Below are 13,121 nucleotides of genomic sequence, written 5' to 3'. Positions count from 1 at the left end.
TAACTTTCACATTGATTATTTAGAAAACCTATAACACCAATATTGTATTTTTTAATAAAACAACATTACATACACAGTAACTATCTATTACATTAATTAACATGTATATAAACTACATACTGATGGGAATCAACTAAATAAATATACAACTTTACAAGAGAGAAGCGAGAATTATTAGATTCCTGCCATAAATTGCATTTATAGCAAGCCAAATACTGTTAAATTAAAATAATGTTATCACAAGTCATTAAGCATCCATTATAGAGTATTAGGACCAAAAAAAAATAGAAGGGGCAATAGAAGTCACCAAATGACTCATTGGGAGACCCAACCAGTAGCGTTTTGCTGCTGCTTAATCAATAATAGTTTTGTAACTTGTAAAACAACCCATGTCTCACAGCTAAAGACCACAAAACTGCAATGTTTATACAGAAATAAAAATGAATACAAATATTGCCACCATCAGCAGTAAAGTATGCAAATCATTATATCATAAAATTTTGTCTATTTGATGTAGCAATATGCATAAAAATAATAACTACAGATTATATAATTTAAACTCTTTCATTACTTTGGATTTTTTAATTAACTGGGAACTTATATTATATTAGGCGCTTTAAGGCCTTTAAATCAAATATATATTTGGGAGTTCATTAATTTCTTAGTTATTTATGCAAATAGCAAATAATATAAGAAGCCTAAACAGGTGATCGATTGTAACAATTAATTCCTTCTGAAATTGGTAAATGTTAATATATTCGAACAGAAGCTACCTATTCCCATAATTTTAAAAGGGCATTTTATAAAATTTTATAGGGCAATGGGGATATGTCAGCTGTTCCTTCAGAAGTAGTAAAATATGGTGTGACATCAGAGAGGTAATTACGGGGAATAAGTCCTACAAGAAGAGCTAGTTTGGCAGCAATTGGTGCTTTCTCTTCATCATCTATTATTGTATCTTGGTCAGGCATTACCTGTAAAAACAAGTTTTCAATTATAACACTACCCTCTATTATGAAACATGACAAACTTCATGCATAAATAATGGTTTAACAGCTTTCGAAACTAGATTCCAGGGTGTTGAGACAAAATTACTTTTTGACAATTGCCATTTAAAAAAATGTTGGCCTTCGAAGCTGAGCCAAATTTTATTAAATTATCAATAAAACTTTATGTACTTACTTTATCTGCAATATGTTTGTGAATGAGTCCATCTGAGCCAACATAGAAAGTTGAAAAACCATCATACCACCTAAAAAATTACTTTTCATTAATACATTTCCTTTTTTAATAGATATTCAATTTTAATATTTATGTTTTAGAATACATAAACTTAAGTCTCACATTTCCTGATCCTGGAAAACTTCTTTCATATTCCACAGTTTGTATTTCCAAAACATAAAGAATACTTTTAGTCCAGAAATGCCTTTTATACGCCATCTCATTCTGAAAAAAATATCCTATTATGCTTAGTATATCATTCATTGAAATGTTAAATTTTATTTTAAATATTTAACCATGTCACTATTATGACTACTTTTAAGTAACTTAATTTACGTTAAGTTAGTAATGCTATTTATATTTAGTGAAATATACATACTTAATAGTAGAATCTTCTGGATGTGCTGTAATTTTCATAACATCCAGTTTTATATATGCAAACTTAATATGTCCTATTGTTCTTAGTAAGGCCACTTGCTTTACATAGTGTATTAAACCTCTGAAAAACATATCAAAACTATATTTTAAAAGACATACACAATTAAATTTTTTGCTTATTAATTAATTATTAATATAAAGGACTACTAAAAACTGTGTATATATCCAATTCCACCCTGTTCCAGGCTGTTAAAATTTAATTGGAACATGATGTCATTCCTGCTGACCAGAATAGCCGCCATGACCAGACTTCAATTATTTTTTGTTATATTCATTCAGGACAGTTCAATTAAGGCCTTTTATTGACCAACATTTAGATGTAAATAGACTACTGTGCCTGGTTCTAAATACTTAAGAGACTCAGAATGTTTCTGGTTCATTTATTAAATTATGTGTTCAAAGTTAAGAAGTAAAACTTACACTGTTGTGACACCCCTAATATTGTTTACAAACACTAAGTTTGGATGATAAATAGAGTAGTCTATAGGTTTGAAGAACAATTCTGGCATCTGAAAATAAACAAATCTAAAAATAACAAATTAACTTAGTATTTTTATTAATGATGACAGCATCTTGTACGAAGGAACAGTTTGCTTTAGCTTTGCTGTATTTTTTAAATTTAGAAACAAATCACATTTGAATAAGGAAAATTATTGTTTTTTTTTAAAACCTCCTAGGCATATTTTTTTCTTTACTTCCAAATGACTTATAAGTATTTAGTAAAGACTATCTAATAATTATCTTAAAAGTATTTTGACATACATTAGTTGACAGCACATGAAATACTTTCATCAATTGCTCTTCACTGGGCTTTCCTTCTTCAGCAGGGCTCTGATTTGCCAGTGATGGTGTAACTGGCCCTTGACAGAAAGCTATGGCATCCCTCTCAAAGTCAGATAGACATGTTGGTTCTATTTCCTGAAATATAAACTTGACTATTGAATCTCAATAATAAGTCAAAATAAATTAATAAAACTAACAATTCAAAACAAAGTCTTTGATTGACATAATTATAACTTGGGCTCACCTCATTATATTTGGTAAAATCTATATAATTCATATTAATAGATGGCAAACTGTTCAAAGTGTAAGGTAGCCTCCTTGGTTCTACATAATCATCACTTATAATCTCCACTGACCTTACACCAAGTTCACTAAAATTCTGAACAGAATTTAAATTGTCATAATTTTGTCTAATACTATCACCTGTCCCATTTAAGGTTAGGTAAATTTTCTGTTTCGTTTTATTTGATAACGCATGTTCATGGACATAAATGTCGTCTATATTATGGTCTACAGTATGTCTAGGAGCAAGCTGGTAGCTAGAAATACGTCGTTTATTCAGGAACTGAAATTGTTATGAAGAAAATTACAATTATAATAGGAAGGTCAAACAATATCTTTAAAGTAATGAAAGGTCGTCCCAATTTTAATTGATTATATGCATATATATTTATCAATAGAATAATATATGAAAAGCCTTACATCTTCCAAAAATTGTGTCCGAATAGGAATTTTTCGGGACAAACGGTTGGAATGATTTTTGGTCGAGGCAATACCATTGATAGGCAGTACTTTATGTGAAAATGTGCGCAAACAAATCGCCATCCTCACATTTATGTCTGTTTATCCAATATCGAACGAACTTCGATAAAAAACCCAATAAGTTTCGCTCTAGAAAAATACACATAACACACTACACATGACAGATGAGAAGGGCTGTGACCAGGGGCACCACAGGTGATTATTGGCAATTGAATGATGACAGAAATTGAGACATCAAAATAGATATATACTACACCATAAAATACATATAACTACACCATGTTGCTGATTGGTAATTCAGGCCGAGCTACGCTCGCCAAAACAGCCCTAGCTGAACTGTAAAGGCCCTTAAGGCCAACAACGAAATTCGATTTAAAAAAAAAAGATTGGTAATATAACAGCTGTTAACAGTCAAGTGTCACTATTTGATTGGAACTTACAAAATAGTGATTTGTGTATATTATAGGGTAATAACTATTAGCTTTTGTATTTGTACTAGTTAGTAGCGCGTGACGAATTTTATTTAGATAAAACGAAGTGGTGTTTTTCCCGCAAACATATAATAAAATTATAAAAAACTTACAAGAAAGTACTTGGATTTAAAATCACGGTCACAGTTCTTAGTAGACAACAACGAGAAAAATGAAGTTGCAAAAAGTTTTACCGCGAATACATGGTTATTTATCTAATTTAAATACCGTACGTATATCTTATAACAAGAAGGGATATGTTTCAATATCTAAGTTCTTAATCATTTTATTTCTATTTAGAGCACACCTTTATGCTATACAACCAGACTTCAACATGATAAAATAAATGTTAACGAGCATAGAGCTAAAGTTATGGCTCGAGGCTTACCAGAAAAGAAACCATTACCTGGTGTAAAAAAAATAATTCTTGTTGCATCAGGGAAAGGAGGAGTGGGGAAAACTACTACAGCTGGTAAGATATTAATAATCATAAACTAGGTAAACATTAATTTGGCTATACTAATACCTTTATTTAAAATGTATGCACTCTAAAATTTACTTCTGTAAAAGAACTTCACATTCCCTCAAACGGTATCAGGCCTGTATAATTGTTTCTTTTTCTATCTAATTTGTATCTCTTGGGTTAGAGGAATGTTTTGCAGTTTTGTCATGTTTGAGTATTTTGAATTTACATATTTCAGTTAACCTTGCCTGTGCAATGAAAGTTATAGAGCCTAATAAAGAGATAGGTTTATTGGATGCAGATGTGTTTGGTCCATCTGTGCCTATTATGATGAATATAAGCGGAGAACCTATGCTTAATGACAATCACTTAATAGAACCTCTTATAAACTATGGTGTTAAATGGTAAGTAAGAAAATCACTGCTTTTTTAGTCATTTCATAGTAGAGAGTAGGCCACAATATTATTATTCAACTTGTTCCACTATTCTTTTAAACAAGTTATATTTAGAGGTCTTTGAAAAAGGGTTTTCTTTATGATGACACTTACACTTTTAATTATTTTAATAATACTATAATATAATTATATTTGTACTTTTTCCAGCATGTCAATGGGTTTGTTAGTGGCTGGCGAAAATGCAGTGGTCTGGCGTGGTCTAATGGTGATGCAGGCTTTGGAAAGACTGACCAGGCATGTAGCTTGGGGGCCACTTGATTGTCTGGTTGTAGATACACCTCCTGGCACTGGAGACACACATTTATCACTTGCACAGAACTTGCCTATTGATGGTAAATTACCAATTTAAAGTAAAGAAATGTGAATGAGATTATGAAACTTTTTAATGAAATTGGGAAAATTGGGACCTTTAATGCTAAGTGTCATTTAGCTGGAAGATTATATATAAAATTCAATAACGCAACTATTATTTTATTATTATTCTTACAGGGGCTATTGTGGTAACAACTCCCCAATCAGCAGCACTACAAGTTACAAAGCGAGGTCTCAACATGTTTGAAAAACTCAAAGTTCCCATCATTGGCCTTGTAGAAAACATGTCTCATGCTATTTGCAAGAATTGTGGCACAAGGAATTTCATTTTTGGAAACGAGACTAAACAGATGGCTGAACAAATGGGTTTGGAAATTATAGAAAGCTTTGAGGTTGACCCTGATATGTCAGAATGTATAAACAGTGGCAAACCAGCAATATATGCCCTACCAGATAGCATACACGCAGAAAAATATCGTCAGCTAGCAAATAAGGTGTTTAAGTATCTATCAAGTAAGGATCAAAAAGAAGCTATTGCCAAGTAAAGTTAAGCATTACTGTGACAAAGAGCATGTAAAACTACTCTTTGGAATATGCATAGGAAAATGTATTTACTGAATCCTAAATTGAGTTTGTTATGGTTGCCTTGTGTTGGAAGGACTAGGTCTCTAAGTATGCAGCTCTTAAATTTTATTGCAACCTTTTCTTACAAGGTAAGTAAGTGTATAGGATAGTGATCCAATATCTTAAATTATATGGACACTAATAATGCCTAGTGTTTTTTATGATCATGAATATTGAAGTAAGATCATCAATATATGTGTGAATACTGCAAACAATTGGAATCCTTAATTGGTATGTAGTTATAATGCAATACATACAACAGCTATAATTTTCTAAAAGTACAAAAATTTTAAGAATTTTATTTTCACTAAATATAATACCACCATGAAAGTTTAGGTTTGATATAATGCGACAAAGTTCAGGTGGATTAAGTTGCCTGGGGAAGAAATATGTTTTAGTATATTTATATACACAAACCCCAGGGACCAATTTTTTATTGTATCCTGTTGTACATTTTGTTTTATCGGATCGGATATTAAACCAACTTTTAGTTGAAATGTAATATGCGAAAAGGTTTAATTCGAAATCTCACATTTTAATTAAAATAGAAAATCTAGTTGTTGCAATTTTGTTTATTAAATATTTTACAAATAAATCTGTTATATCAAATGATGTTGTGTTTCTTAAACAATTAACACTATGGCAAACTTGGCTTCTTTATATTCAGGGAAAAGACAAAATAAATGAAATAAAAATACTATAAAAATATATCTTTTAAATATGTACAGTTTCAAATACATGGTAAATAGTAGATAAATGAATTTAAGTACAGTGTTTATACTGTCCTAAGTAAATTCGGAATAAATTTTAAAAACTTCAAGGCAAACAACAATTTAGAATTATAAAAGCGAGAAAGTCACAGAGAGGAGTACGACACTTTAAAATATAAGTTGTATATAAAAATTGGATTGCTATACTAAAATATAATAATTGTCACCAACACTCGATGCGTTTCATAAATTCACACTTGACGCCGATAGTTAAATCTATTATAGATGTAAAAACTTATTGCTTAGTTTGCGCGCTTTATAACTCAATAATTTACTTGAAATTGACCATTAGAGGTTGATACAAACTTAAATCTTTGCAATATAGAATAACAAAAGGTGTAAAATCAGCTTAATTCACCTAAAACTAATTGGGCCACTAAAACAATGACGGAAATCCAAAGTTTTGCTAATCTAACAGATTATATAGGAATGTTAAGATTATGTTTTAATACTACTCCTAGCCAATAAATGGCATTATTTAGATCATGGTTAATTGTCAGCAGTCAAAGTCTGATTACCAATTGTCAGTTTTAAAATTAAAATACCACAACCATCAAAAACGTGCAAACTAAACAGTATGGCGTATAGTTACATAACACGATAACCTCATTCACAACAGCCTAGTTAACAACAATGTCCCTTCACAAAGTTCGCACTACCACTTCTTCTTGTGTTCGTCCATACTCACTCCACCCGGCCCGAGGTACACAATCATTAGAAGACCCCCAATCACTGACAGTGTCTGAAAATAATAACAAATTATGACACATGTAAATTGACAATTTTATTTACAATTACTTTCGGTGACATTCCATATCATATTATATCTCAAAAGAAATATATTTTACAAAATCTAGACGCTGTGTAGTATTATATAATATAACCTATATTAGTTTGATGCTCGTTTCTGTATTGCAATACGTAATAGTAATCACAAATTAGCAATTCATTTTACTAATTTTCATGGTGGTTGAATATAATACTTGAATAAGGTATATCAATGAAGAACTCACCTGGAAAAAGTCATATTTAAGGAAGTCCCTGAGTGGTTTGTAACTGGGTACAGCCCACCACGCGTTGTGGTACAGATTAAGTACTGAGAGTACCAGCACCAACATTAGAGCAGACAGTTTAGTGCGGTATCCGACCGTCACAAGAATCATGAGAATACTTCCCAGCAAGTCTTGTATGATCTGAAAATAGATATGTAGTTTATTTCAGCCAAGAAATAATACAAAGCATTGAAAAATAGGCAATTTTTTATGATATCGTTAAACGTTAATGTAATTAGTTAACACTGTAATTGTGTAGAATGTAAGTTGATCACAATTTGAGGCAATGCTAATTTAAGTTAAAAATTTGTGTGGGAAACCAGTGAAAGATAAAACCTGACTGGATGGTGACCATAACCATCAATCCAAGTATGGTACGTTACGTTATATTTGTGCATTGTAAACACACGAAATGAAACATATGTAAACAAGACATATTTTGTTTTCTAGAGGAAATTTTTGTATTTAGTGATTATACCTACATTTAGGATTTATTATTGCATTTACTAACTCATAATAAATTGTATGAATATTAAATTAGGTAAATTATCCTACATCATTCTATTTATAGCCAAGTCGATCAGCACGCTATTCTCATAATTTAACGGGTCATTAGGTAAAGTTATTTTTAATGTATAGGTATAGATACAATAGTTAACATAGTGTCGAACAGATTTTTTACCTATATTTCATTTTCTGTTTTTTTTCAAATTGCCCCAAAATTATTACCAACAAAGAAATAACCATAACAGGGTAACTTTATTGCTAATTTCAACTATTTAAATCTTACCTGTAAGAATGAGATTTCAAATCTTAACAAGGTGATAAACATGAAGGCCAACAGGATCCTTCCAGCTAATTGCAGGTACGACTTCGGCTTGTTTTCACCAAGGGAAGGTACGCCTGCGAATAGGCTTCGTCCCTCAGCACGGGCCTCTGCTACGACTAGTAACAGGGCTCCAATGAGGGCTAAGTTTCGTAATAGAAATTGCATATCCCATAATATACTGTATGCGAATGTCTGAAAAGCAATGCACTATTAAAAACACGCAAATATTAGGGATAATTCAATATTTATAGTATTATATTGTTACTGGTACTCGAAAGAATCATATTTACAGGCGATTGCTTGTATAATTCATAATTGATTTAGACCTTTACTATATTGAACTAATTCCCTGAATAACGAAAATTTAACTTATGTGCATAATATGGCGACTCTCCCTGGTCACTATTAATTATTTGTTGTGATTGTATCATTGTTATTATTTGCGGACTGTTATGGTCAGTTTTCCTCCGCAAATATAATAAGTTATATTATGTGACGTTACGGGCGTATGCTTAAATCGATATAATTTCTAAAAACTGAATTTTAAAATAATAGTAATTTATAACATTTGGTTACCTGTAGGACAACAATAAAGAAAAGTACTCCACATGCTATGTCAACCTTCCATCTTCCCAAAACCATGACACATCCACCAAGCTGACCGAATAGATTTACTATCTGAGAAAAACCACAGATTTGAACACAAAATTCATTATTAAACTGGAAAATTATTTTTATTTATCCATGCAGTACCTTTAAAACGTATTGGTACAATAAAATAACTAAGTTATAAGTTAAAATATTGATGTGTAGATAACACAAAATATGAACAATAAAACAAAGTGTGCAACTGTAATAAACTAAGAAATAATGCATTATAGTGCGATTTAAAATGCCGTATTTTGAAACATGCCTTAAACAACATAAACTAGTATATATAAATGTTTAAGTCGAAGATTTGAATTCAATAAAAATAGCTACGTTATCGTTTTTATAAAACGGATCTTTCAAGGGGTCAATTCCTGTCAAATCATAATAAAATATATAGTGGAACATGTAATTTTTTTAAAGCCGTACCTGTGTGTAAGTAGGTACATAACAATGGACTTTGATATTCAGTTTTAAAACTGAAAAGAAAACATTTTTTTTTCTATACCGAATGTAACTACTGAACTATTTAAACCAATCTCCATACTTTAATAAGATTGTATAGAGCCATGAGTCCGATAAAAGAAATAGGCATATAGTGTAACAATTTTACTTTACTATAAACACCCTACTGTAGTAATAAGTAGCCGATTACGTGTGGTGTATAAAAAACGTTCAGTTGCCACTTTCAACTTCCATTTTACGTGACTTCGATTTCGGCAAGTGAAAGTGGTTGACGCGCCGGCTTTTTGCGTAGCGTTCTATCAACTTAAATCGGTTAAACGGTCAAGGCTGACCACTTCGTTTCAATGGACGTCTTCACGGATATTCATCAATTCGTTCTGAATACTGCGTATAAGTGATAGATAGAAAATTATACGAATTTTACCTCGGCAAATGGCGCATAATTGACATCAGGAGTTAAATTCATTTATTTTTTCAACAAAATCAATTAATTTTATGATAGCAGGGAATTTATTATCTGAGCTTTATCCTGAATGTTTATTAAGTATATTTGTTAAAACATTTAACTAAGATATTATGAATACTAATTAGTTTTATATTTTTTTAAGGTTTATATTTGTTTTTAATAAGAATTACAAAGGTGTAATAAAATAATAAATAACAAACTCAAATAATATATAGTAAGTGTATCTCAAAAAACAGTGCAATAATTAGGCAAACATTACAAACTCACTGACTCTGAAATTAACATAATATTAAAAAAAACATACTTTCATATAAATCAACATAGAATTATTCATTCTATATAACTTAAAATACTATTTATTTAACTTTAACAAAACCTAAAATGCATGTTTGAAAAATTTTTGATGTGGTGATCCAATTTTATTATTTGAATAATTAGTGCCTTAATTAAACAATTATACACAATAGACACTAGCTGGAGATACTGAAATTTTATTGGTATTTAATAATAAATAAAAATTACACTTTCATTTATACATTAATAGCGATAACTTCTAATGGTATATTTGTATAAATTGAAAATCCCTTTAAACTGTATTGAAATAATTGTAAAATTTGATATGGTTTAAAACATTAATTATTATAGAACAAAGCAGCTACTATATTAATATTACTTTCAAATAAATAACAACAAATTGTACTTACAACAAACATAGTTGCCAGAAATTTCCCACAGCCCCATGACATGTCCATGTAATCTCTTTGTTCTGACCATTGGAACCACATCCGAAGACCATCTTCAAGGAATGTGGAAATTAGACATAATCGGGCTACTGTTGGTAGGATATGTTTACCCTTTCTTATTACCTAAAAAATTAAAGTTTTTTACTATAAAAAAAGTCAAATTAATAAGTTCAAGCACCAATTACTGTGACACAACAACTATATTGTTTATATATAAATTAACTATTTATTGTATTCATTATCAAATTACTTACATAATGTACTAAATCTTTTTGAAATAAATGTAAGCTGTTTTAGCAGATAAGCATGTCCATTATGAATATTGAAATTCATTACCTCAGATAACAAGATAAGAAGTGTTTTTCAAAATTATAATTAAAAGAAAAATAGTCATAAAATAAAGATCAAGAAATTTCAAGACCTATATAAATTCCAATAATAATAGTAATTAACAAAAAACATCCATATAGTGTTATGTTACCGGAAAAAAGAGATTTGGCTTGTAAGGTCACCATAAAAGGCCACTATGACAACCCATACTGCAAGATTATAAAAGAGTGTGCAAACATTTTTATTTTATTAACATTGTTAATTATCCTAAGAATTAGAATGTACAGACATAAATATAGATATATAAAACTATTACTATGGTTCTATTATCTCCACACTTTCACTTATTGAGTAATGCTGAATGAATAGATGACATAATGTGCTGTTAAATATTAATATGTCTCTTTATATTAACTTATAACAATAAATAAAGAAATAAACATGTTTTGAAAAGTTATAATTTTCGTCTTCCACTCCACCTGTAGAGTTATTTTTACAACAACCATACTCTGTGTTTTTTCCATGTGAAAAGTATTGATATTTCTATTTCAGAGAATTTTTAAATTGCTTAAGACTATAATACGTAAACAAGAATTATAAGCGATTCAGAAAACCTATCCAGTGACGTGACAAAAGTTATGAAAGTACATAGGATTCACGGAATTGTCTGGTGGTTTACTTTACGCAAAATATTATTATTGCGGCTATGCTCACCTGGTCGGCGACATCTTCAGCGGTAGACACATATTCATTAGGAATCAGCATTTTTCACCATAAGTTCACTAACACTACCACCGCAACGAAATCAGACTGTCGTCAAGCTTGTCGCTGTCGGCAGTCGAATGACGTGTGGACAGTTGGATACACTTCCTGATCAGTCAAGCAATTTATACATTAATAATGATGTAACAAGATAATAAAGGCGTAGTCATTTTAATTAAAAATAATCACATAGTTTATTTATTATTCAAAAAAGTAATAGACTTAAACAGAGTTTAGGAAAGATATTATAAATAATTAAGATATATTTTACCGGATGTTTTTATTAGATTATATATGTCAAAATCAGCGATGTCATATCTCGTATGAGATATTTCTACGAGGCCATACAATATTGATTAAAGCATTAATAAAATAATATAGTTATAAACTCATAAGAGATATTTCTTTTATACTCTAATGACACTTTACAAAAGGAACATCAATTAATATTAAATTAAATTATTCTCTATACTTTCTGTCATCTGTGAGTGGACACTGACAGACGTTATAATTCAGATAACTGTGACCACTGACTTACTTACTGGTTACTCAAAATTAATATTGCGTTTTGTTGTTTGGTAAATTTTGTTAACTTAACAAACTGATGTATTAACCCTACGCTTGCTTAATTTACTTTAAAATAAGAAAAGGTATCCTGTTATTATTTCGGTTTGTAATAAATCAAGCTTTCAAAATTAAATAAAAAAAACTAACTTTCAGGTTTTATACATACTGTTTCCTAAAAAAAAATGCTGGAAGTAACATGTAACGATCGATTAGGAAAGAAAGTTCGTGTGAAATGTAATCCTGATGATACTGTTGGAGACCTTAAAAAGTTAATAGCAGCACAAACAGGAACCAGGTACGATAAAATTGTCCTGAAGAAATGGTACACTGTGTTCAAAGACCATATCAGACTCTCAGATTGTATCCTTTTAAAATATATAAAACATATCTGCATAGTATAAATTTGAAAGAAAATATTTTAAAGCTTTGGTATTTGAATCTGCCTTCTAGTATTTTTCTTAAAAAACCTGCCTCAACCTCATGTACCTTCCTACAAAAACTTCTTAGATTTATAAACATAACCCTAAGTTATTCACTAAGCCTATTTCTAAGACTAAAAGCAAAATGACCATCTGAATGTTCAGGTGACTATGCCACATAATGGGCTCTTCTGTTATATATTCCCTACAACTGAGATGAGGGTGGAAACAGTTGTATTTTTAAATTGCTTGTATTCTGCTTTTATCTAATATATAAATTTACTTAACTAGAAAATCAGATGAAATTCATGATGGAATGAATTTGGAGCTGTATTATCAATAAGAAACCAAAAAATTCAATAACATTTCAAGAAGTGTCATAACAGCTTTGATATTGATAGTCAACTTGGAGATGTACATGATCAACAAATTAACAACAATATCAATAATGTGGACAATCTGTCTAATGAGAATTTCACAAAGATATTAAAAAGCAAAATTATAATTTTTTTCATTGCCATTTATTTTAAACTTTGATTGTA

The 13,121-nt window shown here is 30.1% G+C and overlaps 4 protein-coding genes across 6 annotated transcripts; 2 read left to right on the top strand and 2 right to left on the bottom strand.

The window, feature by feature from the left end:
* Positions 1-70: 70 nt before the first annotated feature.
* On the bottom strand, positions 71-3,454 carry LOC123709087 (uncharacterized protein C6orf136 homolog). 2 transcript variants are annotated; one of them, XM_045660202.1, is made up of 8 exons: positions 3,145-3,454; positions 2,687-3,007; positions 2,422-2,577; positions 2,080-2,168; positions 1,601-1,720; positions 1,345-1,446; positions 1,183-1,252; positions 71-974 (listed from the first exon to the last, which is right to left on the bottom strand). In XM_045660202.1, exons 1-8 carry the CDS (start codon positions 3,265-3,267, stop codon positions 801-803), a joined length of 1,155 nt encoding a protein of 384 aa, XP_045516158.1. In that variant the 5' UTR covers positions 3,268-3,454; the 3' UTR covers positions 71-800. The 2 variants fall into 2 exon arrangements, with proteins under 2 accessions (XP_045516158.1, XP_045516167.1); XM_045660211.1 differs by having other exon boundaries at positions 2,687-2,821.
* A 65-nt stretch (positions 3,455-3,519) lies between these two features.
* Positions 3,520-7,034, top strand: LOC123709103 (iron-sulfur protein NUBPL). Of its 2 annotated transcripts, none has more exons than XM_045660245.1 (5): positions 3,520-3,671; positions 3,975-4,146; positions 4,376-4,541; positions 4,740-4,924; positions 5,082-7,034. In XM_045660245.1, exons 2-5 carry the CDS (start codon positions 4,047-4,049, stop codon positions 5,447-5,449), a joined length of 819 nt encoding a protein of 272 aa, XP_045516201.1. In that variant the 5' UTR covers positions 3,520-3,671; positions 3,975-4,046; the 3' UTR covers positions 5,450-7,034. The 2 variants fall into 2 exon arrangements, with proteins under 2 accessions (XP_045516201.1, XP_045516193.1); XM_045660237.1 differs by having other exon boundaries at positions 3,520-3,903.
* On the bottom strand, positions 6,227-11,700 carry LOC123709120 (surfeit locus protein 4 homolog). Its single transcript, XM_045660254.1, has 6 exons — positions 11,546-11,700; positions 10,463-10,624; positions 8,756-8,857; positions 8,141-8,371; positions 7,312-7,491; positions 6,227-7,040 (listed from the first exon to the last, which is right to left on the bottom strand). The coding sequence occupies exons 1-6, from the start codon at positions 11,594-11,596 to the stop codon at positions 6,954-6,956; spliced, it is 813 nt and encodes a 270-aa protein (XP_045516210.1). The 5' UTR covers positions 11,597-11,700; the 3' UTR covers positions 6,227-6,953.
* A 387-nt stretch (positions 11,701-12,087) lies between these two features.
* Positions 12,088-13,089, top strand: LOC123706998 (ubiquitin-like protein 5). Its single transcript, XM_045656730.1, has 3 exons — positions 12,088-12,243; positions 12,314-12,520; positions 12,879-13,089. Exons 2-3 carry the CDS (start codon positions 12,343-12,345, stop codon positions 12,920-12,922), a joined length of 222 nt encoding a protein of 73 aa, XP_045512686.1. The 5' UTR covers positions 12,088-12,243; positions 12,314-12,342; the 3' UTR covers positions 12,923-13,089.
* Positions 13,090-13,121: the final 32 nt, after the last annotated feature.

The sequence above is a fragment of the Pieris brassicae genome, chromosome 1 (genome assembly GCF_905147105.1).
Source record: "Pieris brassicae chromosome 1, ilPieBrab1.1, whole genome shotgun sequence".
NCBI lineage: Eukaryota > Metazoa > Arthropoda > Insecta > Lepidoptera > Pieridae > Pieris > Pieris brassicae.
Note: the sequence above shows the minus strand (reverse complement) of the source record. Positions and strands in the feature narration are given on the sequence as shown.

Excerpts from the sequence above, each read along its gene's own strand:
- LOC123706998 (XM_045656730.1), top strand. The coding sequence starts at position 12,343 with ATGCTGGAAGTAACATGTAACGATCGATTAGGAAAGAAAGTTCGTGTG. Across the intron at positions 12,521-12,878 it reads CCATATCAGACTCTCAGATT|ATGAAATTCATGATGGAATG; the intron begins GTATCCTTTTAA and ends CTAGAAAATCAG.
- LOC123709103 (XM_045660237.1), top strand. The coding sequence starts at position 3,847 with ATGAAGTTGCAAAAAGTTTTACCGCGAATACATGGTTATTTATCTAAT. Across the intron at positions 4,147-4,375 it reads GGGGAAAACTACTACAGCTG|TTAACCTTGCCTGTGCAATG; the intron begins GTAAGATATTAA and ends TACATATTTCAG. Across the intron at positions 4,925-5,081 it reads ACAGAACTTGCCTATTGATG|GGGCTATTGTGGTAACAACT; the intron begins GTAAATTACCAA and ends TTATTCTTACAG.
- LOC123709120 (XM_045660254.1), bottom strand. The coding sequence starts at position 11,596 with ATGCTGATTCCTAATGAATATGTGTCTACCGCTGAAGATGTCGCCGAC. Across the intron at positions 8,858-10,462 it reads TTCTGGCAACTATGTTTGTT|ATAGTAAATCTATTCGGTCA; the intron begins GTAAGTACAATT and ends GGTTTTTCTCAG. Across the intron at positions 7,041-7,311 it reads TTAAATATGACTTTTTCCAG|ACACTGTCAGTGATTGGGGG; the intron begins GTGAGTTCTTCA and ends TATTATTTTCAG.
- LOC123709087 (XM_045660202.1), bottom strand. The coding sequence starts at position 3,267 with ATGGCGATTTGTTTGCGCACATTTTCACATAAAGTACTGCCTATCAAT. Across the intron at positions 1,447-1,600 it reads CCAGAAGATTCTACTATTAA|AATGAGATGGCGTATAAAAG; the intron begins GTATGTATATTT and ends TATTTTTTTCAG. Across the intron at positions 1,253-1,344 it reads GTTTTCCAGGATCAGGAAAT|GTGGTATGATGGTTTTTCAA; the intron begins GTGAGACTTAAG and ends GTAATTTTTTAG.